Raw genomic sequence first — 25,149 nt, forward strand, 5'->3', positions numbered from 1 at the left:
CCAGGTTCAATTCCAGCCTCTGGCGACTGTGCGGAGTTTGCACATTCTCCCCGTGTCTGCGTGGGTTTCCTCCCACCGTCCAAAGATGTGCGGGTTAGGTGAATTGGCCATGCTAAATTGTCCTATTGTGTTAGGTGCATTAGTCAGAGGGAAATGGGTCTGGGTGGGTTACTCTTCGGAGGGTCGGTGTGGACTGGTTGGGCCGAAGGGCCTGTTTGTGCACTGTAGGGAATCTAATCTCCTTATAACCTTGTTTAAAGGAGCAGCATTGTCACACATGCAGAAAAACTGCCAACAGGTTTGTCAAACATTATTTCCTTTTCATAAATTCATATTGACTCAGATTATTTTCCAAGTGTCCCATTATCTCATTCTCTATAATAGATTCTAGGATTTTCCCTATTACTTGACATTAGTCTAACAGGTCTGTCATTGTTTTCTCTCTTCCCTTCTCTGCGTTATTTTTGAAATACAGGTGATTGTTAGAAAATTTAGTGTGTGGAAGAAAAGGGTTAGGATTAGGTGCTTCTTCAGAAATACTTGTTTTATGATTTCAAATATTGCACCCTATTGAAGCTGAGATCTGTCTTTTTTTCCTCCTTGCCTGAAGCCTAGGTTATGCAGGGTGTTCACAACTTTTGCGTAACAGATACATATGTCTGTCTCCCAAGACTACAGTATTAATTCTCATATAATGATACTTGATACTTGTTGCGACATGGTCTCTCTTCTTCCAGTTGTCGAAGATATCAACAAGCGGCGGGAGCCAATTCCCAGTTTGGAAGCCATCTACTTGATTACACCATCAGAAAAGGCATGTACTGAATACAAGCTGCAAGTATAAACACTTGTTCAGGTTACTGTCCAAACTCTGAATGGTTGTGTATTTGTTTAAAAAGTCAGTCATCTTCATTTGACAATGGGTGTGGCACCAGACTATTACGGTGCATGTCTCCTTTGTTGCTGAAGAATGCATCTCCACCCCAACTGAAAAAAAACCCATACCAGTCTCCTAGTAACCGGATTGAGGCCATCTAATGCTCGGTTTAACTTGCTCTACAACTATACAAATACAAAAAGTACTTTTGTATTAGCTTCTACTGATTTGGAACCTACCTCAGCTATGCTGTGGAGAGAAAACTATATTATCATCACCACTAAGTTTACATCAGCTTTCTGTGTAAGAGTACAAATAGGAGAAATAAATGGCACTGCCGTTGTAGGAAAATAATGGATGAAGGATTATTTTTGTTTCCATCAAACTACAGATCTAAGGGATGTCACTATTCTGTTTTGTCTGGGTTGGATTTAGCACAGATACCAGCAGAAAAGAATAGTAATTCAAATATCCAGGGCAAGCTGATCTTTTCTGGAATTCTTGTTTAAAAACTTAGCATTGAACAGCAAATTCTGGCAGTTGCAAACAAATAGCAGCAAATTGTAGAGTTTGTGTGAGCTTCAAACCTAGTCTCAAACCATCAATTTTAGTTTAGTCATTTTAAAAATCTGAGTCCCTTTACAGTGTATCACCATGTGAACCACTTTAATTACATGTATATCCAAAGGAAGACTCTTGGCCTCCAGTTAGTGATTAGGCATGTAATTGAACTGGTGATCCCAGGATCAGAAATGTGACACCCTACAAGAAAGACAGACCCCACATGATGGAATTTGCCCCTATATCTCATTTTGTCTCTGGTTGTCTGCATCCTTTTTTTTTGTTTCGTTCCCCTCTTTTTTTATGTATATTTTTGACTTGATGCAAGTTTTGATCTAACGGTGCTTCCATGAAATACCTTGGGGTGTTTTTCTGTTAACCAGCAGTGATTGATATATTTATCTACTGTAGCAGTAAATCTGTTTTTAATGGCTTTGGAAAGATCAATTAAAGTGGGTAAGTTCTTTAGCAAATATAACAGAACGTGCTCTTGGAGCACTGCTGCTTTGGACCTGCATGGCAGGAGCCAGTTTCCTTATGGGCCTTTAGTGCAGTATTAAAATTAGTTTTAAAGTGTTTGTCATGTGCACTACTTTGTGACATTTGTAGGGCATTGTGTATTTCTCAGAAAAACAATGGTCAAATATCTGATTATGAAGGTAAAATGGATTGGCATAAGTCCTGTTGAGCAGTTAATCTGAGAAGGTGGCATTTATGATCCATGATTCTGATATTCTCTTTCTCTTGCCTCTGTTTTACCCCAGCTGAACTTTATTTCAATCCTGTTTAGCGGATAGTTGATCTTGCATTACATATAAGAGCAAACAGCAAATATTGGCAATCTGAAATAAAAGGCAGCACTGTTGCGAATACATTTTAGGTCAATCTGCGTTTTGTTCAGGGGGAACACTAGTTTAATGTTTTGGATTCTGAACAGAAAGATACTTGAAATTCAGACAAATTCTGGAAATGAGAAAGATCTAGGAGAAGGGAATGGATTATAACATTTCAGTCATTCAGAAGAGTTCCAAAATGTTACAACTGAATAAACATGTTGAATTTTGTCAGTGTTATGGTAGTCACTTTGGCCCCCAACCTACCATATTACTGAATTTAATAAATTTAATTTCATAACTTTTTTTGTGGGATTTGAGCTGTCAACAATTGCATTACTCAATTAACCATTAAACAATAGTGTCCTACTGTTCAAATTTGATATGAAATATTGAAAACAAAAAAAGTTGGAAATCGCATCAGGCAGCATCTAATAGAGAGAGAGAGAGAATGCACAAGCTAACATTTCAAGTCCAGATGACTCTTCATTAGACCATCAAGGAGTATGGGGTAGTTGTTCTTCATATACATTGGAGAAGTAAATACATGGTGAGCAAAATATGTATATATGTTTCTGGTTTATTTTAATCCTGGGTGCAACTCTTCATCTTTTTCTTTCCAGTCTGTTCGAGCCCTCATTAATGACTTCAAAGACACTCCAACATTTATGTATAAAGCAGCCCATGTGTTCTTCATTGACAGTAAGTGTTTAATATTTCCAGTTTCCCCAATTTTAATTTGAGCAGATAACAACCTTGAAGTTATTGCTATTCCAAATGTTGCTTTTTCTTTCACATGCATGTTTTGGACCCTTTCTGGAAGAGCAAAGATATCAATGTTTTCCATAGTTCTGCATGAAAATCCAAGAGCATATGATATGGTTCAATTTATACTATAGGATTACTGGAACGCTTACTACAGGTAGTAGTATAAGTGATGTGGACAGGAATCTGGGAAGGATATGGTTCATGGTAAATAGGATTGGAGCCAGTGTTCCATTTTTGAAGTGCTGCTACCTGTCAAGAAGGGGTTCAGCTGACTTCTCATGTTGTAAAATATATTGTACTGGTTATAATTAAGATATGATCAACTGAATGCACAGAGTTCAATGTAATGTTGTTTTGACCATTTTCTGTCTTCTAATTGTTGTTGTTCTGTTCGCCGAGTTGGGAATTTGTGTTGCAGACGTTTCGTCCCCTGTCTAGGTGACATCCTCAGTGCTTAGGAGCCTCCTGTGAAGCGCTTCTGTGATCTTTCCTCCGGCATTTATAGTGGTTTGAATCTGCCGATTCCGGTTGTCAGTTCCAGCTGTTCGCTGCAGTGGCCGGTATATTGGGTCCAGGTCGAAGTGCTTGGGGCATAGCAGTCATCTGCAGATTCAATCAACAAGCACTTCAACCTGGACCCAATATACCGGCCACTGCAGCGAACAGCTGGAACTGACAATTGGAATTGGCAGATTCAAACCACTACAAATGCCTGAGGAAAGATCACAGAAGCACTTCACAGGAGGCTCCCAAGCACTGAGGATGTCACCTAGACAGGGGGCGAAACGTCTGCAACACAAATTCCCAGCTCGGCGAACAGAACCACAACAACGAGCACCCGAGCTACAAATCTTCTCCCAAACTCTGTCTTCTAATACTAATTTGGGCCAGTTTACTTCTCTCTCTAGGGTTTCATCCAGGTGCAAGTCCTCCAGATAGATAAACTCGTATTACACTTAGGCATTTTGTGTAAATTACATATTATCCTTTTTTAAATTTTTGCCCAACCCCATGCCTTCCCTTCTGCAAGGCAGAAAGTATTGCCTTTGTCTTCTATGAATTGTATGCCAGTAGATTGGGAATTGAGGGGGGCAGGTAGAACTAATGTAATAATGCACTGTCATGCCACACAGTGCCCCTACATGACAGCTTTCTCCACAGATTTTTCATGAGGAAAAAGTCTTATCAATAATCGCTCAAACATTTTCTTAACTCCAATCTAAAAATTGAATTGATACTGCTCTAGAATTAAACCTCTAGTAAACCTCTGAATTGCATGTACCCCAGGGGGAAGGGTACTCTGTCAGATGGAAGGAATGGAGGAGAGAAAATAAGAGAAACTTACAATTGGATTTATTTCAAAGCATTACAAAGAATAAAACCTTATGTCACAAATATTGCAGTTTACAAGTTTTTATTTAATAGTTTGGTAGAAGTTATGCCATCTATATGAACTCACTAACTGGCCTTGATCCTTCCTTGTAAGTTAGATTATTTGCCACCACAATGGCTAACTAAAAATTTGTGCTGGGCATTGATCAATCTGGTTTGGTTTCAGTCCCAATTTTTGCTCTCCGCAGCCTGTCCAGAGTCGCTGTTTACCGAGCTTGGAAGATCACGATGCACAAAAATAGTAAAAACCCTGAAAGAAATTCATGCATCTTTCCTTCCTCTCGAATCCCAAGTGAGTAATTGCTGGACAGCTGTTTTAATAATGCATCGTTTTAACCATGGAAAGCACTTCTGATGCTACAGTAGACCTGCATGAGTGGCAGTTGCATTGTGCCACACTAATGATGCAAATATATTTTCATTTCAAGTCAATCTGACATGCCTTTAATTTCTTTTGCAATAAAGTTTTAAAAACAGTCAAAATTGTGGTAAATAAAAGGAATTCTCAGTTTTGAGAGAATTTGATTTAATATGTCTTGACTTTTTAATTTTTAAATGTACTTTTTCTTCTCCAAAACAGAGCATTTTTCAAATAACTGTAAAATAAACCTTGCTCTTTAAACCAGAGGGCACTCCATTGTTTCAGCATTGAATAATTTAATATGTTTGTGGCAGTTCCATAGATGTAGCTGCCTTTGAGGGCAAGTCACTTTATTAAAGTTATTAATGTGCACCATTTGGCTGGATAAATCTCATGCCTTGAACAGCTTTATTACTGTAATAATCTTGCATTATTAAAGTAAACCCTGAGAATATTAACTGTTATGCATAAACAATTCACTGACTTGAATTTAAAGCAGGCTTTATCTTGCTTTCTGTCGAAAGTACATAGTCATCGTTCATATTTTCCTTGAATAACATAGTGTAGCTGCCCATGGTTTAGTGTGCTTATGTTCAATGCTGGCATTCCAGTGACTGTGTGTGATCTCCATAAGGTGTTCTCGCTGGATTCTCTGGATTCCTTCCATCACTTCTTCAGCTCTCACACTGCAAATGGTAATAGTACCCTGTTGGAGGATCTGGCTGAGCAGATTGCAACATTATGTGAAACATTGAAGGAATATCCAGCTGTGAGATATAGAAAGTAAGTCTGTTTGCAATCCTTGTTGACATCAATGTTTCCCCTTCCCATTATACCAAAGTGATGGACCTAGGTCTAGAACTCTTTCCTCCCTCCAGTCCTCGAGACAAGTGGTGATAAGGCTAGGTCTGTTGAAAACATCTGAACTGAACTTTTGAGGAGCTTTGTTTGAAGAATTATAGAACAGAGTCAGGTAGATGAAATTGGTCATGCTGTAATTGAATGGTTGTAATTTCCTTAATGTCTTGTCCTTCAAATTCCAAAAATTACGATTTATCTTAAGTTCTTCACCTTCATTTCAACTATTTCAACCCACCTATGGAATTCAGAATTTGAAGTTGCTACGAATGAAGATCTCAATGATAGACATATGGAGCTAGATACATACTAACCTACAAGAAATCGAGTTTAACATCATTTCCTTCCTGTTTTGGATGAAGCTGACAAAATCCGTTTCAATTCAGGCCATGTGAAGTTACTGTTCAAATTCAATCCCTGCTGGCACATACTGGCTTCTCCTCCAATTATCTATTGTACTTAAATGTTTAAGCCTTAAATCCTTTGATAGCCTTGTCTCTTCCTGTCTATAATCTTCCAGTTCTCGCTCCTTTCCCCACAATTGGTGGTAATGTCTCCAGCTCCTGAAATTCCCTCTTCCACTCCACTATCCTTTTTTAGTAAGCGTTTTTTAAAAAGTCCAGAACTTTGATCAAGTTTTTGGTCACCCAGTCTAAGTTTTCCTTGTTTAATTGAAGCATTTCCTTCGTGCTTCAGTGAAGCACACTTTTTAAAAAATTATTATTTTTTTAGCTTATTGCTGCAGCGTATCTGTAAACGTAGTTTTGCAATCTTTTTTTCTCCTTTCAAGCTTCCATATTTTAAAATACAATGTGAAATAGAAATGCAATAAAATTCAGGTTTTTTAAACCTTTTTTTAAAAACAAACCTTACTTTTCAATCTGCTATTTGAGGGAGGCTGTGGGTTATATCATGCATATCCACAGAAACGTGGAATAATCTAGCAGAGGATGAGATTACTCACGAGTGAAGGTTGTCTCAAAGGTATGCTGCTAATTGAGTTTAAACATTTGCTAACAAGCTTCCGGTGGCTGCAAGCTCACAACTCAATATCTTGCCATACAAGTTAGTAATATATCATGGTCAGGGAGATGACCTGTGTCGGAGATTGAAAATATATACTGATGCAGTTGTTGAAGTGAGATGCGCTGTCAAGTTTGGAAGAGGGGAGAAAAGCTGACCCTTGCTCTGTTTAGATGTGTGTTTGCTGAGGAGCAAATGAGAATCTGTTCACTGGAATGGTATTGGTTTGGAGTACACAAGAAATTGGACCATTTATCTCCCATTTGATTTCTCTCAAAGTAATGTTGACACTTAACAATTTGTGTCAAAAGCACTGTAGCCTTTTCAATTCCATTCTTGGTCTTTGGATGACTGAGTGAAGTGTTTTAGATTAATTCAGCCCTTTATCTGCATTGTATCTCTGAATGTGTCACAACATAGTGCCACTCTGCTCCTTTACCGTATAACTCTGGGTACTGTTTCTATTTAAGGCAGGATCAAATGAGACATTCAAGATAAAATTACTTAAATAAAAGCAACATTCAGTTTTCCAGAATAAAGATCAAGCGGAGTATCATTTAACACTTGCAATTTCCTACCTCTGTATGCAAATTCCCTTTTTGGTGCTTAATCAGTCGTCGTCCTCTCACCCCCGTTTACTGTTGATGTGTTTATAGAAGATCTTTTCGATTTCCCTTTGTTCATTGCTTGTCTTTTTCCCTCAGTTCTCTCCTTTGCTGTTCTTATTTGTTTTTTCCCCTCTTTTCTGAACCTTCCGTATTTGATTTGATTCTCACTGTAATTTCAATTTGAAATTTGAAACCAGTCATGGGGGCACTTTTTTTTTCTCTCAATTGTGATTTCCTTTTACATCAAGAGAGCTTAAGGTTTGTTTGCCCTTCCTTTCCCTTTTTTTTAGTGGGAATATATCACAGCAGTGCCTGAACCATTTTTTTAAATATAAAAACCTGTTGTTTGGCTACACTTGTTCCTGCCAGTATTTTCTTCCAGACCATATAGTCCAGCTTTGTCCAGTTGAATTTAGCCGTTCCCAGTTAATTATTCATTCTCTGGATTATCCTTTTGTCCTTTTTCAGCCCATTACCCTAAACTTTATGATGTTAGTCCCCATAGTCTTACCAGGCCATAGGGCTGCGCTCTCATTAGATAGAGATGCCTGATGGTGATTTAACTGGAAGGCCACCATACTTCAGGGAGGGGAGAGTTTGAGAAGGAGTATCCTTCATGGTAACTTCAACTAGTGGTGGAAATTGAACACACCCTGTTAGCATCACACTGCTTTGCAAACTGGCCCCTAAATGCTCCTTCATTAATATTTGATCTATGTACTTCAACCTGTTCTGTATACCCAGGTCCAACTGTGCTTCCATTCTGGACACTTAGATTGGACACAGACTGTTGTAGAACACTTGCCCCTTGTTGCCCTTACACTATCTCTATGCCACATTGTGTTCAGGTAACTATAGTTGCCCTTTACCAATGACTGATTTTTGTGCCGATTTGTTCCTCGACATATTTGTCAATATTTGGTTGTCTGTCAACTACACTGAGCAATGTAATTGCACCCCTTTTTGTTCCTTAGTCCTAGCCAAATCAACTCTGTCCTTTAACCTTCTGGGGTATCCTCTTTCTGCAGCATTACAATGCACTCCATAACCAATGCTGCCACCCCTCTAGTTTTACTTTCCTATCTCTTTCCTATTTACAGACATCTTGTAACCACAACAATTTAACACCCAGTCCTGCCCCCCTTGAGGCATGTCTGTTTATTATCACAACAACATAACTTCACTTGGCAATCTGCACCCTTAACTTGCCAATTTTACTGACAATACTGTGTGCATTCATAAATCTGCAGTGTAACCCTGATTTTAGAATCCATTTCTTAGTTCATTTTTGTTCGTTATTCTGATGCTGTCTGTTTTGTTTGATACTTACTGTGGTTATACTTTCCTGATTTCCACATCCCAGCTAGTTTAAAGGCCCCTCAACAGTACTGGTAAGCACCCTGCAAGAAATTCAGTCCCAGCTCTGTTCACATGCAACCCACTGGCTTGTACAGGAACCATCTCTCCCAGAGCCAGCCCCAGAAATATAAAACCCTCCTTCACCACTCTTCCAGCCGTTCATTCATCTGTCTTCAATTTCTGTACTCATTTGCATGTGACACTGGACGTAATCCAGAGATTGTTATTCTTGAAGTCCTGTTAACTTTCTACTAAGCTCCTAATTACTGACTCTATGACCAAGTCCGCCTTCCTTTCCCAATCTCACAATGACTCTTGTCTGGCTGTTCACCCTCCCTGACCACCACCACCCTCTTTCTCTCTTTTTCTCCCCCCCCCCCCCCCCCCCCACCCCCAACGAAAAAAAACCTCTTGAACATCTTTTGACTCTAACATCAAGGAAGTAACATATCATCCTGGAGACACGTCTATGGTCACAGAACTAAATTAAGAATCTCTCACAACACCAGGTTATACTCCACAACCACCTGATGAAGGAGCACCGCTCCAAAAGCTAGTGCTTCCAAATAAACCTGTTAGACTATAACCTGGTGTTGAGATTTTTAACTTTGTACACCCTAGTCCAACACTGGCAGCTCCAAACCATGGTCACAAAAACATCTGTACCACCCAACCAATTAATCCCTGATCATAGCTGCTCTCCAACTCGTCATTCTTCATGAAAACTGGTTGGTGAGCAGTACACCAGGGGACTCCTGCATTATCTGTTTGACTCTCTTCAACTGCTTGCACTCCCTACTGCCTTCATTTCTCTACATCACCATTCTGAACATGCTATTTACATAGTTTTCTGTATTGCAAACACAGTGACACCACTGCCTGAGCTTGCAAAACCCATAGCTCAAGCTTGTGCAGCTGTTAACTGTTATCATTTGGCATGCAAAATTTAAGTTTCTTGTTGTTTTTAGGGGCCCAGAAATCAATGCAACATTGGCAAATCTAATACACGACAAACTGAATGCATACAAAGCTGATAATCCCAGCATGGGGGAGGTGAGTAATGTTATCACTAATTTGTTCAATTAATTATCTGTTAACTCATCTTAATTTATGCCTTTGTTTTGCTGAAAATATTTGTAAAGCCAACAACTTTGGGGAAGAAGTACCTTTTGTTTGTTTTTTGCTGAGAAGCAGCAGTGAGCATATTGGGTTTAAAGAAATATGTGGGAATACAATACAATGCAATGCCTTGTACTTGAATAGCCCTTTATACTGGAAAGTCCTTGTGTAACGATATTAGACATCAGTTACTGGGGGGATATTGGGCTTTGAAATTGGTCATACATCAAAATTTCACAGATTTAATTTATTTTTCATTTTAAAGTATTAAAACATTTGCATGTTGAAGCATTTCTCTGTGGTTGCACAGTGCCTCCTTGATACTGTTGAAGAATGGGTGGGAGAGGAAGTGAAGTTGCACTGAAGTGTCGCAAGTTCAATAATAACTGACAGTGGCTTGCTGAGAAAGCAATCTGCAGTGTGCAGAAGCTGAACTAACAGTATGCTGCCAATGCCCTGGATTCTGAAAGCAATTATAATTTTTTTACTTTTAGCTTTGTTTCTAATATCAGTACTTCTGTTGCCGATCGAGATTCGGCATCTGCTCTGAGCCTGAGTTCTTCCATCAAATATTCCTGCAGCCTGCAATTTTTTTTAACATAAACAGAATTTTATGATGACCTAACGTTGGAATTAGGAGATAGTGTAGACTGCTGAAGTTGGAGATGTCAGAGTTGTTAAAGTGTGGCAATGGAAAAAGTACAGCAGGCCAGGCAGCATCTGAGGAGCAGGAGAGTCTACATTTCGAGCTTAACCCTTCAATCAGGACTTTATCGACTAATGTTGGAATTAACTGCTTAGTAACTTTGTTGCATTAAAGATGTAAAATTTAACAATGCTAAGTTAGCACTGGCTAGGTTGGCTCTCATTTGTCACTGAGGACAGTTATTCCTATCAAATTTGACTTGCAGCCTTTTTTATGATGGGTTTAACTGAACATTTCTCAACTGTCAAATGTTTGGATAAAGAGGACCGGGTAAAATAAACGTGGAAATGCTTTGTACCACAGCTGTATCTTTATCTTTATCCTATCTTTACCTGTGCCCTTTAAAGTACTTATTTTCTGATATGTCCTGCCCAAGTCTCTTTCCATTCAGATTTTCTCCTCATCCTACTTCACTTCTGTGCGGCCTATTGTTATGGACCAAACCAAACTCCCTCAAAATATTCAGGACATTTACTGTCTAGACACTAACTTTTTCTTATTTTAAAGGTGAACATAAGGTTGTGTGTTCCAGGCGCAATTTGACTTATCCACTACATGTTAAAATACAATGAAAGAAGGAATTTGAATAACTTTATTGGAAAACATAAGAGAATAATAAATACAATAAATATTACTAATTAACTGCTCCAATATAGTAAAATCCCATAACGCAGCCTTGGCAAAAGGCAAATTCGGAACACTATCTCACATGCAACTCTACTAGAAAGCAGAGAACCCCCAGCTTTTGGCTGTAACTGAAAGAGGGGAAAAGTAGCTTCCACTCCTTCAAGACCTCAACAGCAACTGCTGAAAGCTAAACCTGGTTCTGTGGGACTTTGGCTGTACCCATCCAGCTGCTTCAACTGTTCCAGTTTGTTTTTTTTTCCCCAAATAAACACCAAGGCTTCACAAGACTTTTTTTATCTTCTGATTGCTACGCTAATCTCTCTGTAAAGGAAACCAGGATGAAATACATCTCTTAAATCCATACCATTGTCACACCATTGAGTAAAGATGGAGGATGAAAACCAGTCAAGATTCTTGTTCATGACTTGCGTTTCAAAAATAGCTGTTTGAAACCTATGGATATTAGGTACTAACAGGATTCTGATGTGATGGCCTCAATGTTTGAATAGTCTGTCTTTTTTTTCATTTATTTTTCTAATTAATCTGTTCAAATGTTATTACACACCTCTGGAGCAGGTGGGACTTGAACCCAGGCCTTTTGGTCCAGGATTAGGGACACTAATTCTGCACCATAACATGCTTCCTGTGTCTGTATTCTTATCTTGGCTGTCAGTTAATGAATGACCTCTTTGCTGTCACCAGGGAAATCTTACCCAGCCAGAGTCAACACCCCCAAGTAGATGAGAATAATTTTGTTCATTTCTCCCTCCTCAGAATTTGGATTTTACTACTTTCAAAATTTGAGTTTTTTTTGTTCTCAGCTGTTACTGCAAAGCCGTAACGTGACGAATAATTGGTCATTTTGACAATGGGTCAGTTTGACTTGACACTCGGCTGCGTGAATATCTTTAAGTGTTCTTTGTTTTCATCAGGTGAAAATTAAGAGCTTTGCACATGGTAAATAATAATCCTTTTTCTTTTTTTAAAAAAAACTGCCAGAAAGTTAACCTGAGAGCTAAGAGCAATTTGTAATTAATTACAGGTCTGTTTCAATTACGCAGATTTGGCCATGGAGAGTTCTTAATCAATGATAGAGCACATTAATATCAAGCACTAATTATGGTCCAGTTCACTAGTCAGCCATGCCACCGATCAGGTGGAAATTTTTAAAAAGTAGACTTAACTTTTAACACTGTTTATAATATCAAGTATAATTAGATTAGATTCCCTACAGTGTGGAAACAGGCCCTTCGGCTCAACAAGTCCATACCGACCCTCCGAAGAGTAACGCACCCAGACCCATTTCCCTCTGATGAATGCACCGAACACTATGGGCAATTTGGCATGGCTAATTCACCTGACCTGCACACATTTGGACTGTGGGAGGAAACCGGAGCATCTGGAGGAAACCCACGCAGACACTGGGAGAATGTGCAAACTTAGCAAGATTTGTAGCTCAGGTTGAGCTCAGAATGTGCAAACTCCACACACAGTCGCCCAAGTCTGGAATCTAACCTGGGACCCTGGTGCTGTGAGGCTGCAGTACTAACCACTGTGCCACCATGTTGGTAAACTGGACCATAATTAGTGCTTGATATTAATGTGCTCTCATTGACTAAGAACTCTCCATGGCCAAATCTGCTTAATTATGTGTGAAAATGAGTGTTCTGCGAAGTGTTCTGTGAAGTGAGCTGGTCTCAATTTATTGGTTTGCGTGCAGTGTTTCTTTCTCTTTTTTTAAAAAACTGTTTTCTTTTTCTTTTTTTCTCTTTTTCCTTCTGTCCCTTGCTTCCCTGTCCATTTTCAAATTCTCCTGTTCTTCCAGAATGCGAACGATTACATTTCAGACAAGGGTAAATAACCGTGCATTTATTTCTGTGCATGTTACTATGTGTCTCTTTTTTTTGTCAAACAGATCCACGGTCAGTTCTTTGGAATAGCTTTCTGCATATGTGGCATTGACCTGCACATTTTTGCATAGTGTTCTGTCATAAAACACTTGATGGGCATTCTATGCAAAAAATTGCAAAATTATGCCAACAGAAGGGACTTGAGTCATTTATTTAATTGTGCTGTGCTAATTTTAGAAATGTCCTGGAGGCTTGAGAAAAACTTATGAATCAAAGTAGTTGAAGTCATATGAATGATTTATGATTAGTAAAGATAATGTTAGAATCATAGAATTATACAGTATGGAACAGGAACTTTTGGCCCATCGAGTCAACACAGACAAAGTAAAGTTCCTCTAAATCTGTCCTAGACCCAGTTTCCAGCACTTTACCCATAGCCTTCAATATTACGACACTTCATGTGCTCATCCAAGTACCTTTTTTGTGAGGTATCCCACCTCAATTGCCCTCCTGTGTAGTACATTCTAGATTCTCATCACCCTCTGGATGAAACATGTTTTCCTGAAATCCTCTAGTTCTCTTGCCTTTCACCATAAAATTATGTCCCTTTGTTATTAACCCTTCAAGGAGAGAGAGAGCATCTGCTTTCCCATCAGGTGACATTGACTGCAGTAATAAAATGTACATTTTTGCAGTGTTTTTCACGTCTTGCCACTGTCCTAAAGAGCTTCCAGGCCAATGAATTACTTCTGAAGAAGACATTCTGGACAGCATGGTCCCACTGGTTGTACTGAGATGAATGATCAGCCAATCTGCATTACTGATTGAGGGATAAGTATTGGCCAGGAGCTGCTTGTCCTTCATCATATAGTGACTTCAGTTGTTCTAGTGAATGTGGCAGAGCTGCAAGAGGTTTTAGTTAAACATCTCCTCTGAAAACCAAAACCTCAAGCAATGCAGAGCTCCCTCAGCTGTACACCAAACTGTCACCCGAGGGTATGTGCTCCAGTCTCAGATTGAAGATTCTACATTGGAGACAGTTAGACCTCTGTGCTGCCAGCTAAATGAGGTTTAAAGGTATTAAAATTTCTCTGAAACATGCAAGGTTCAGAGATCAGAGATAACAAGACTGGGGTTCTATCAAAACTGCTGTCTGGGCCAGAACTCAGTCCTGCAACTCTGACCAAAACCAACTGTGGAGCACCCTCACAATGGTTGTAATTTCATCCATACCTCAGATGAGCAATAAATTGCCAGTTGGTGTTGATTTAATGTATGAAGTAAATGGAGGAATTGGTAAAGATGTAACTAGCTAATAAATTGGATTAATTACTTGCTGCCTCTGCTGACATTCATTTATCACAGACCCATGTGCCGAAATTAATCAAATATTGTGTTGATCAAGATTGGAGTTGTTTGCCAATTGCAGAGTATCACGTGGTGTAGAGCTGTTCGGTAGTTGAATAATTTTGTTATTCCAAAGTTTTCTTTGCAGTTTTGGTGCTGATTGTTTAAATTAATCATATTGGTTAGGCCGCTTTTGGAATATTGCATATAATTCTGGTCTCCTTCCTATCAGAAGGATGTTGTGAAACTTGAAAGGGTTCAGAAAAGATTTACAAGCATGTTGCCATGGTTGGAGGATTTGAGCTATAGAGGGGCTGGGACTGTTTTCCCTGGAGCATCAGAGGCTGAAGGGTGACTTTATAGGTTTATAAAATCATGATGGGCATGGATAGGATAAACTGATGTTTTTTTTTTCCTGGGATGGGGGAGTCCAGAACTAGAGGGTAAAGGTTCAGGGTGAGAGAGGAGTGATATAAAAGGGACCACAGGGGCAACTGTTTCACACAGAGGGCGGTGCATTTATGGAATGAGCTGCCAGAGGAAGTGGTGGAGGCTGGTGCAATTGCAATGTTTAAAAGGCGTCTGGATGGATATATGAATAGGAAGGGTTTCAGAGGATATTGGCCAAGTGCTGGCAAATGGGACTAGATTGGGTTGGGATATCTGGTCGGCATGGATGAGTTGGACTGAAGGGTCTGTTTCCATGCTGTACATCTCTATGAATGAATACCAACGCAACAGGCCAACATTTGGCTTTATGTTCATGACCTGAGTACTCATTCTATCCTCCCCAGCTTCCTAATCCTCTAGTACATCCAGAAAGTTGCAGACTGAAATTGACTGACTGCAACTTACAAATTATATTAATGTTCTGAATTTGTTCTCATGTTGAAAGCAGTTCTGCAGTGAATGCACTCCGTGTATTTCCTTTCTTTTTAGAGGGAGTGTTAGTTCCCTTCTGTGCCCAGCTGGCAATTTGTTGTCTAGACACTCTCCTATTAAAGCCTAAGTCTTGTTCACCTATGTTGGAATCTTTTATTCATTTTAGTTTCCTAAAGAATCAATTTATTTTTACGTTTTATCAGCAATAGATGACAAATCATATTATAGAAGACTTTAGATGAATTATTTCTGTTTTGATTACTGTCTTGCTTGGGGTCTTGGCATCAGCCATCTAATTCCTCAAAAGGATATTGTGAGAGTCGATGTCTGGTACATGCTCGCACTGTCCTAGGTTATCATTGTGCCAGCATCATTTCCTCAAATGTCCTTTGCTTTTATCTTGCTATTGGTGTAGTTAGTCTGTTGCTTTTTTCCTGTAGCACGGTATTCCACTTGTGGATAACTTATGGAAATCTCTTCCAGCTGAGACGGGCAGTAAATGGGTGGCAGGAAGGCAGGTGCACTGTCCAATCCACAGATTGTGGATTACTTCAGACTTAAGTGGAATCAGAGTTTTTAAAAAATCATTGTTATGGTTAGGCCACTGTTGGAATATTGTATGCAATTCTGGTCGTCTTCCTACTGGAAAGATGTTGTGAAACTTGAAAGGTTCAGAAAAGATTTAAAAGGATGTTGCCACGGTTGGAGGATTTGAGCTATAGGGAGGGGCTGAATAGGCTGGGGCCGTCTTCCCTGGAGCGTCAGAGGCTGAGGGGTGACCTTTTATAGAATTGAGGGGCATGGATAGGGTAAGTAGGCAAAGTCTTTTCCCTGGAGTCAGAGACTCCCGGACTAGAGGGCATAGGTTTAGGGTGAGAGGGGAAACCATATAAAAGAGACCTATGGGACAACTTTTTCATGCAGAGGGTGGTGTTTGTATGGAATGAGCTGCCAGAGGAAGTGATGGAGGCTGGTACAATTGCAACATTTAAGAGGTATTTGGATGGGTATATGGATAGGAAGGGTTTGGAGGGATATGGGCTGGGTGCTGGCAAGTGGGACTAGATTGGGTTGGGATATCTGGTCGGCATGGACGGGTTGGACCGAAGGGTCTGTTTCCATGCTGTGCATCTGTATGACTGTGTTTTTCTTGTATTGCACTGATTAAAAATGGAGAAGTTACTGCACCTGAGCCGTTAAAATAACAGCAATACCTATAAATCAGGATGGTATATGACTTCAGAGGGGACTTGCAGGTAGTGATGTTCCTATGCATCTGCCTCTTGTCGCTGTAATTGTTAGTAGTCACAGGTTTGGTAAGTGCTGTTGAAGGAGACTAGTTGAATTATTGCAGTGCATATTGTAGATGGTACACAATGTGTACCATGATGAAGGGAATGAACCTTTTAAAGAGTTGGATAGGTGCCAGTTGAGTACTTTGACCTAAATGGTGTCAAGCTTCTTGAGTGGTGTTGGAGCTGTGCCAATCCAAGTAAATTGAGAGTATTCCACCACTTTGTTGTATTTTGCCTTTGCACCTTTAACAGTACCTCCAAATGTAACAATCACCCTGTGTAATTGATCTCTGTGGTCTATTCTCTGCAAATTTTAAAGTAATTGATCTCTGCAAAGTTAAACAGGCAACTTTAACACGTTATTGCCTCTCTCCAGTTCTGATATTTCCCAATGGAATTCCTCACAGTTGGTATTTGCATTCTCAAAGACATCTATGGAAGAAATGTTCATGATACATTTTTGCATGCTGTTTTACATTTTATTACCACACTACCACAGGATAAAGTGGGGAAATCCAAACTGTCATTTAAAGAAAAGTACTTTGAGATTTAATTAAAGCAGAATCCTGTTGGTTGAGGTCACTCTACATTTAATCCATTGAGAAACAGACCAAAGCTGTTATCTGAAACCTGCATAAAAGTGAGTAAACTTGCCAAACACTAGGTAGAGATTTAGATATTCCCTGTACCAATGCAGAGTAACTCACTGTGCAACAGCACCCTCCACCTGCAAGTTTTGAGCACTGCAACAGCAGATTCTCCTCCTACCTGTGATGGTAGCATTTTAGCACAAATAACCCTCTCTGCTCTAATACTGATCTACAAAAAATAAAGTCTGGCTATTAGATATTTAATTGAAGCCCATCTTGACCAGTGCTTGTGTCTGTTTATATAGTGTACAAGTCTCTGGGGACAGACTAATTGATTTTTATTTTCCTTGAACTGCTTTCCTCTTTAAACTACTCACAGCATAGAAAATGACCATTTGACCCATTGCTCTCAATGAGCAATTGATCATTTTTCTGCCTTGTCTCTCACTCTCTCACTCACCTCACTCTCTCACTCACCTCACTCTCTCACTCACCACACTCTCACTCACTCTCACTCACACTCACTCACTCTCACTCTCTCACACTCACACTCACACACACACACACACACTCTCACTCACACACACACACTCTCACTCACTCTCACTCACACTCACTCTCACTCACACTATTCCAGACTTTAACTATATGGGAAAATTTCTCCGTGTCTCCATTGCTGCTTGTAATCTCAATACATTGCATAAAATGGGATTCTCCTGTGGGTAGATGAATCGCATTGGGCTGAATGGCCATTATCTTGTGCCTCCTTTTTAATTTTTGTTTCACTCAAACCTCCAATTTTTGTCTAGGGTCCTGAAAAGTCCCGTTCACAGCTGTTGATAGTCGACCGGGGCTACGACCCAGTGTCACCAATCCTGCATGAACTGACCCTCCAGGCTATGGCATACGATTTGTTACCAATTGATCAAGATATTTATTCGTAAGTTTTTAGTTTTAAAATTACTCCAACTGAAATATTTGTTATTTTTTTTGAAGCTTCAGTGCATATTTTTCCATTACCCTGTTTTCTGGTGCATTATGTTGAGAGTTGTGATGGATGGTATAAAGGAGTTCCATTAAAATTTGAGAATGGCGACATGTACAGTAACAGTCAACTAGAGCAAAGCATTTAAAACCCAGACTTTTGGAAATCTTTCCATCGTATTCAGGAGTTCCTCTTAGTGTCTTGGCGATGTTTTGTTCCCAGTTTGTGCGTCTGAGGACATTTCATTGGTATCAATGGTAGTCATTCAAAGCTCCATTGTGAACTAAAACTAAGTTTTTTTTTTAAGTTACTGATTTTAATATTTCAAAGTTTTAAAAATAATCCGTATTTAGATGTTGAAGCGATTATCTTGAGAGGAGGGAACACTTAGAAGTGCAATGTATATTGAAGGAGACCCAACACTAATTTCTACACAGTATTTTTGGATGTCTATTTGTAGACACCTTGTTGCTTTATTTTTGGATGTCTATTTGTAGACACCTTGTTGCTTTATTTTTGGATGTCTATTTGTAGACACCTTGTTGCTTTATTTTTCAGGTATGAAACTGCAGGAGTTGCAGAATCCCGAGTAAAGGATACTCTGCTGGATGAGGATGATGAACTTTGGCTGCAGCTGCGCCACATGCACATTGCTGATGTCTCCAAGTATGTCCTTGTTATCGCTTGATATTAGATGTGCTGCTATTTTCATAGAATCACAGAATCCCTACAGTTTGGAAGCAAGCCATTCAGCCCATTGAGTCCACACTGACCCACCAAAGACCATCCCCTGACTCTATGACCCAGCGTTCCCCACAGCTAATCCAACTAATCTACTCATCCCTGGATACACTGGGCAATTTAGCACTGCAGATTCATCTAACCTGCATATCTTTGGTCTGTGGGAGGAAACCGGAGCATCTAGAGGAAAACCATGCAAACGTCACAGAGTCACCCAAGGGTAGAATCAAACCCAAATCCCTGGCACTGTGAGACAGCAGTGCCATCCACTGAGCCACCATGCCACCCCTTTTGAAGAAGAACAGGCAAATTCTTTCCAATTTTGTCAACATCAGTAAAACAGATTATTCTTGTGGAATTTGGCTGCCACATTCCCTAAATTATTGACTGTGAATCTGTTTTGAAGTATTTGCTGTAAATGGCTTTGGCATGACCTGAGATCTTGGTTGATACATACATGCAAGTTTTGAACCAGATCTGTACTACCTGTCTTCAGGATAGCAAATTTGCACACATTATCATTTATTTCTAGCTTAATCCTGACAAGAACTGACATGTACCCATCAAATATTTATAGTAATTATCCCCTTCAACCTCTTGAATGTAATCCAAAAGCAACAAATAATAATTATTCCAACATAATTAATACACCAGCAGATCTTGTGCTGCTTTGGGCAGAAGCTCCAGTTTCAAGTCCATCCACATGGCTAAAGAAGTTATGTTTATAATGAAGCCAGACACATTTGAATAGCAGCCTGTGAATCATTCCAGTGTATGCCAACGGAAGGCAGAAAGATTTCTCGTCAGTCATCTTATGGAAAGGAATTGGAGCCTCTAAAATCACTATCCAACCTACAACATGATGTGGCAATCTAAATTTGTGTAAGTCTGGTTCTTTTGGGATGGAGGACCTGTTGTTGGCAGCATTCTGATCCAACTGAAACCACAAGGGTTCAATCGCTGTTCTGTAGGATAGATTTGGGACCAACCTCTCCACCTATTGTGAAGGTCGAGGTGGAGTAAGCTTGGGCAGAGAACTCCAGAAAATGAACAAGAATTAGAGTGCATCCAGTGTTTTTAAATCAGCAAAATTGTGAGAATTTTTCCAAAACCAGCATATAACAGAAATATTCATCTCAACAACACTAGATATATCAAAGTCTTACGGTCGTTTAAATATTTTTGTGCAGCCACTGCTGTACTGAACAATTCTGTGTGTGTGTGTGTGTGTGTGTGTGTACGCTCACTCATATCACTATTAATAATGATACTAGCTAATTCTCAAACTTGCCTATAGCAACACCCTTTACCCATAGCTGTCCCTCCACTCTGGGTTATTTTCCCTTGTAGAGAGGCTACAGTATGGCAATGGTAAGATAATTGACAAAATTACACTTAATTAACTTTACATATGAATTAATTGAAAGCAGGTCCCTCCTAGTCTTAACTGGCATTAATGTCTGAATTGGGAATGTTGAAGGGAAGTAATTTGTTATATAAGTTACAAACTACAGAAGTTACTTAATTTTAGATTCTTAACTCTGCTTGAAACAGCATTTCAATTTGTATCGCTTAAGAAATATTTTTGATCTCAGTTGATTGCTCCATGGAATGCTCAGGCCACAAAATTGGTGCAATCTCACTTTGTCCCAGGACATAGCCTTGTGCCAGACAAATTGTTGTACAATATATTTTGCGATCTGTGTATTACAGTCTTTCATGGAATAAAACTTGTGTTTTATTTCCAGTTTGTATTGTGTTTTCCCATGCGTAACACATGAAAGGTTAAAATTTGGAAGCTTATTTCTAAGAGGCTGCCACTATTTAAATTAATTTAATTAAGTAACAACAACAACAACTTGTACTTGCATTTAAAGCTGTTCCAGAATGTTTGGTATATTTTAAAAACAAAGGCTCTCAGAATTAAGTGATAGCGAGGCTGTAAGAAGACATTTTTTAAAAAGATGGATTGAAATGAAGTACCTGGGTTTAGAAAATGCTTTGAATAAACTCAACACTCGGAGATAAAATACAGTAGATCCCTGTATCCGCAGATTTGGTTTCTGCAGTTTACCGCAGCTCAAATGTTACATGGAACATTTCAGAAATAGTTCTGGGGGTGGCCGGGGAGGTAAGTTTCCCATTTAAATTATAGGGTTCACTACTATCTTTGATTCTGGGCATCCACGGATACGGAAGAATACCTGTACTCCATGCTAGAGTTTGGCTGTTCCTGGATTAGAATTGGAGTAACTTTCAATGTGGTGATAGCTGTTATCACAATTCTTAAAATTGCATCCACAAAACTATTCTAAATTTGTAGGAATTTATGCTGCTTTGAGTGTTATCCCGTTGTGCTGAGTAAATTAAAATTATTATGGCTCAATATATATAACAGGACTTGTGCAAGCCTCTCTCCTGAGTGTGATTTGTAGCCAGGTTCTACAAGGCCAGGCCATTTGTATAAATAATTATTTAAGTGTATTCTTTCCTGTTGAATGGATTGGTTAAGAGTTTCTACAGACACACACACCACCTTTTTTGTTTTTCCTCCTAAGGAAAGTAACAGAATTATTGAAGACATTCTGTGAAAGCAAAAGGATGACAACTGATAAGGTGAGCAGATTTTTCTTCATTGGGCATGACAGTCACCAGATCCCTATGTATACACTCTAGCCAACATGCATCTGATTTTAAAGTCCCTGTCTTTTGCCCTTTTTCTTAAGGAGGGGAGTTAGAGGTAAGATGTCTTCACCTAGAATTCCCTGCCACAAAACTGTTGAGGCCAAAGCCTTGAATGTTTTCAGGAAGTAGATCGAAATAGATTCGGGACATCACAAGGATGTGGGGAGAAAGCAGGAACAAGATACTCCGTTGGATGATCAGCTGTGATCATACTGAATGGTGGAGCAAACTCGAAGGGCTGTATGGCTTACTGCTGTTCCTATTTTCTATGTTTTAGATCATACAAAGCAGGAAGCTACAGCTGAAAAGCAAGATGTTACTTGCATTGAGAATACTTGTATCTATATGTGATGTATTTGAGAGAAAGTGAATTAGAAAGGTTTGCTGAAAAGCTAAGATCAGGAGATTCTGGAGTATAAATATCAGCACAGATTAGTTGACTTGAATAGAATCTTGTACACCATGTTTGTCCTGCTCATAGACTCAATGCCATCATGTGCAGGATAAATGTGATGTACAAGATTTCACACACAGACTGCACAAAACATTATTCATAGGACAAACAGGCAGACAACTAGCAATCTGCATTCATGAACATCAAATAGCCTCTAAATGCCACGACCAGCTATCCCTAGTATCAGTTATCACAGACAACCAGGATCTCTCACTTGATTAAGACAACATAATAATAGATCAAAGCAAACACAGGACAGCCAGAGAATGCAGAGAAGCATGGCACTCATCCACAGATTCCATCAATAAACACATTAACCTAAACCCAATGTACTGACCGTTGCAACAAACAATCAGAACAAAACTGCATAAATTCCAACCGACAGTTTCGCAGTGCTTTACGGGAGGCTCCACAGCACTGACTATCCCCCTAGCAAGGGGACAAAATGTCTGCAAACCAAATTCCCAGCTCGGTGAACATACCCACAACAAATGCTACTGACACCTGACTGACCGATCTTTTACACAAACCTTAGTTCTTTACTGTCTAACATTACCAGTTCTGTAGTATTGGACCTGCTGACATGCGGTAGATATGTTACCAAACACGGTGACACCCTGAAACAATCGGCCATATCAATCAAAGACCCGTAACTTGATTTCGATGTTTGCTTGGAATGTTGAAGGCAGCAGCACTGGCTAACTGGTGTTGGCATTCTGTTGCTCTGACAGTCTCTACCATGAAATTTATCAAAGATTGTTCTTCCTATCATCAAAATGACGTTGCTGCCAGACCCAAGTGCATTTCACTCCTCCTGATCAATGCAGTGTTGCACCATGGAAAGGTTGCACATTGTACTGATTTAGTTTACATAAAACATAAAATTCCTCATTCCTACATCAGCTTATTGGCTAGGTAAGGGTGAGAAAGGCCACCTGTCCAATCATCATTTTTTCATTAGTCTAGAGAGATCCTATGTTTACCTGTCATCGTCCCTATCCAATTTTAAAACTTCCTGGCAGAAAAATCTGTTTTCTAAGTTATATTAAATTTGTTTCTGATATTCTACCCTCTGGTTCATTTTGTATTTTGCTCACTTTGTGATTATGTTCCTTGATATGTGTAAAATGTGCTAATTTTCACATTGTTTAAAAATGATCCCTTTAAAAGAGATTTGCTGAAACCCCTTTTCCAAATGAAAGCCCAAGTTCTACTGACTTTCTTAATAACCAATAACCACACAACATCATCATGATGTTAACTTCCAACACTAGTGTTGCCTGAAGGGGATTTCAATGCTTGCCAAAGTTGTGCTAATCAATAACCGTATTCTCTCATAAAATAAAAGCAAATAATAAGTAAACTTTGTCATGAACTGACATTGAAGTACAACACTAAAGATGAGCAACTGTGTGCTGCACTGTAACAGCAGGTCTGTGAAAGAATAGTTTTACTAACAGGCACTGTCACCTAGTTGCGGTGTAGTCACTAAAATATTTCAACATGATATCACTTGTTTCAGTGGGGCCTGTTTATTACTTTAATAGACTTTGGGCTACAATTTTGTAATGTTGAGGATTTGTTTTCTAGCAGGATTTTCTGTTTACTGTCAACATGGCCAAGGGTTATGCCGGAGAGTCTGGGACTAGATCAGCTGTTGAATGGGCTGGTACGGACTCCAAACAGGCACCACTGGAGAAGGGCTTACGCCCGAAACGTTGATTCTCCTCCTTGGATGCTGCCTGACCTGCTGAGCTTTTCCAGCAACACATTTTTCAGCTCTGATCTCCAGCATCTGCAGTCCTTGCTTCATGTGGACCAGGAAAGGGAAAACAATGACCTACAACTGCGTTCTTGATCCTCTTTTCATATTCCAGTTGGAAAGTGATTCGCATGTGTGAATATGATTTAACTCACTTGTGAAGAGCTTGACACTGAGGTTGTAGGATGTAGAATAGGTACTTCACCCTCCAATGTTAGTGGTACTCTGACAAGAGCCAAGCCCTTTTAAAGAGAAGGGGAGAAAATTGAAGTAAAAAGTGTCAGAAATACTTCTGTTTTCTTTCAGGCTAATCTGCGGGATCTTTCTCAAATACTAAAGAAAATGCCTCAATATCAGAAGGAGCTCAGCAAAGTGAGTACCACAATATTTTATTATCTCTGGTGGGGGAGGGGATTGGAGAACAAGTGAGCATGTGTAGTGTTAGTTGGAAGGCAGAAAAACTACAGAGGCTATAACTGCAACAACTTACAGGCTATTCTCTAAGCCCTCACTCATGAATGGGGAGGAAGTTCAAGAATTTGTAGTCCTTCATTGTCAACCTTCAAGCACTATTTTCCCTTTTAATTTTCAGTTAAGGGTAAAGGAAGATGTTTCCTTGTTTTGTCTATATTATCCCTGCTATTCTCTTATTTCTGTTGCTTGCAGTCCTATTGCAATCGTGTCACACTTTTTTTTTCCTTTGTAGTACTCTACGCATTTGCACTTGGTTGAAGACTGTATGAAGCACTTTAAGGGCTCAGTTGAAAAGATGTGTAAAGTGGAGCAGGTCAGTGCGTTGTGTGTCAGTCTGGAGTCCATATTTGTAGTAGGTAATATCATCGGTTACTGATTCATCATGACACTAAACGTTTAATGATCTAACTTCTTTTTACTTGATACTTTCAAGGATCTACTTTGAAAAGAATATTTTGAAATGTCTAGGCTATGGATGGTAGGTTTTGTTCGCTGAGCTGAAAGGTCTGTTTTCAGACGTTTCGTTGTCATATTAGATAACATCAGTGAGTCTTTGGATGAAACACTGGTGATAGGGTCTGCTTTCTATTGTGTTTAGCTTTCCTTGGATTGGTGGTGTCATTCCTGTTTTTTTTCTTTCTCGGGGTGTGGTAAGTGGGGTCCAAGTCGATGTGTTTGTTGATAGAGTTCAGGTTGGAATGCCATGCTTCTAGGAATTCTTGTGCCTGTCTGTTTGGCTTGTCCCAGTCGAAGTGATGTCCTTCCTCATCTGTATGTAAGGATACAAGTGAGAGTGGGTCTTTTCTTTTTGTGGCTAGTTGATGTTCATGCATCCTGGTGGCTAGTTTTCTATCTGTTTGTCCCCTGTACTGTTTATGACTGTTATAACTGTAACAAAGATGTATAGCACGGAAACAGACCCTTTGGTCCAACCTGTCCATGCCAACCAGATATCCCAACCCAATGTAGACCCACCTGCCAGCACATGGTTC

At 39.5% G+C, this 25,149-nt stretch overlaps 1 protein-coding gene across 1 annotated transcript in view; it reads left to right on the plus strand.

The window, feature by feature from the left end:
- Window positions 1–25,149, plus strand: part of stxbp2 (syntaxin binding protein 2) — a 69,014-nt gene that overhangs the window by 29,256 nt on the left and 14,609 nt on the right. The window contains exons 4-13 of the mRNA XM_060855326.1: window positions 738–814; window positions 2,895–2,973; window positions 4,620–4,723; window positions 5,427–5,575; window positions 9,609–9,693; window positions 17,866–17,996; window positions 18,600–18,707; window positions 21,341–21,398; window positions 23,990–24,055; window positions 24,390–24,470. Of these exons, the coding sequence (XP_060711309.1) occupies window positions 738–814; window positions 2,895–2,973; window positions 4,620–4,723; window positions 5,427–5,575; window positions 9,609–9,693; window positions 17,866–17,996; window positions 18,600–18,707; window positions 21,341–21,398; window positions 23,990–24,055; window positions 24,390–24,470 (938 nt within the window). The remainder of the gene's footprint in view (window positions 1–737; window positions 815–2,894; window positions 2,974–4,619; window positions 4,724–5,426; window positions 5,576–9,608; window positions 9,694–17,865; window positions 17,997–18,599; window positions 18,708–21,340; window positions 21,399–23,989; window positions 24,056–24,389; window positions 24,471–25,149) is intronic.

Source organism: Hemiscyllium ocellatum, chromosome 45 (genome assembly GCF_020745735.1).
Source record: "Hemiscyllium ocellatum isolate sHemOce1 chromosome 45, sHemOce1.pat.X.cur, whole genome shotgun sequence".
Taxonomy (NCBI): domain Eukaryota; kingdom Metazoa; phylum Chordata; class Chondrichthyes; order Orectolobiformes; family Hemiscylliidae; genus Hemiscyllium; species Hemiscyllium ocellatum.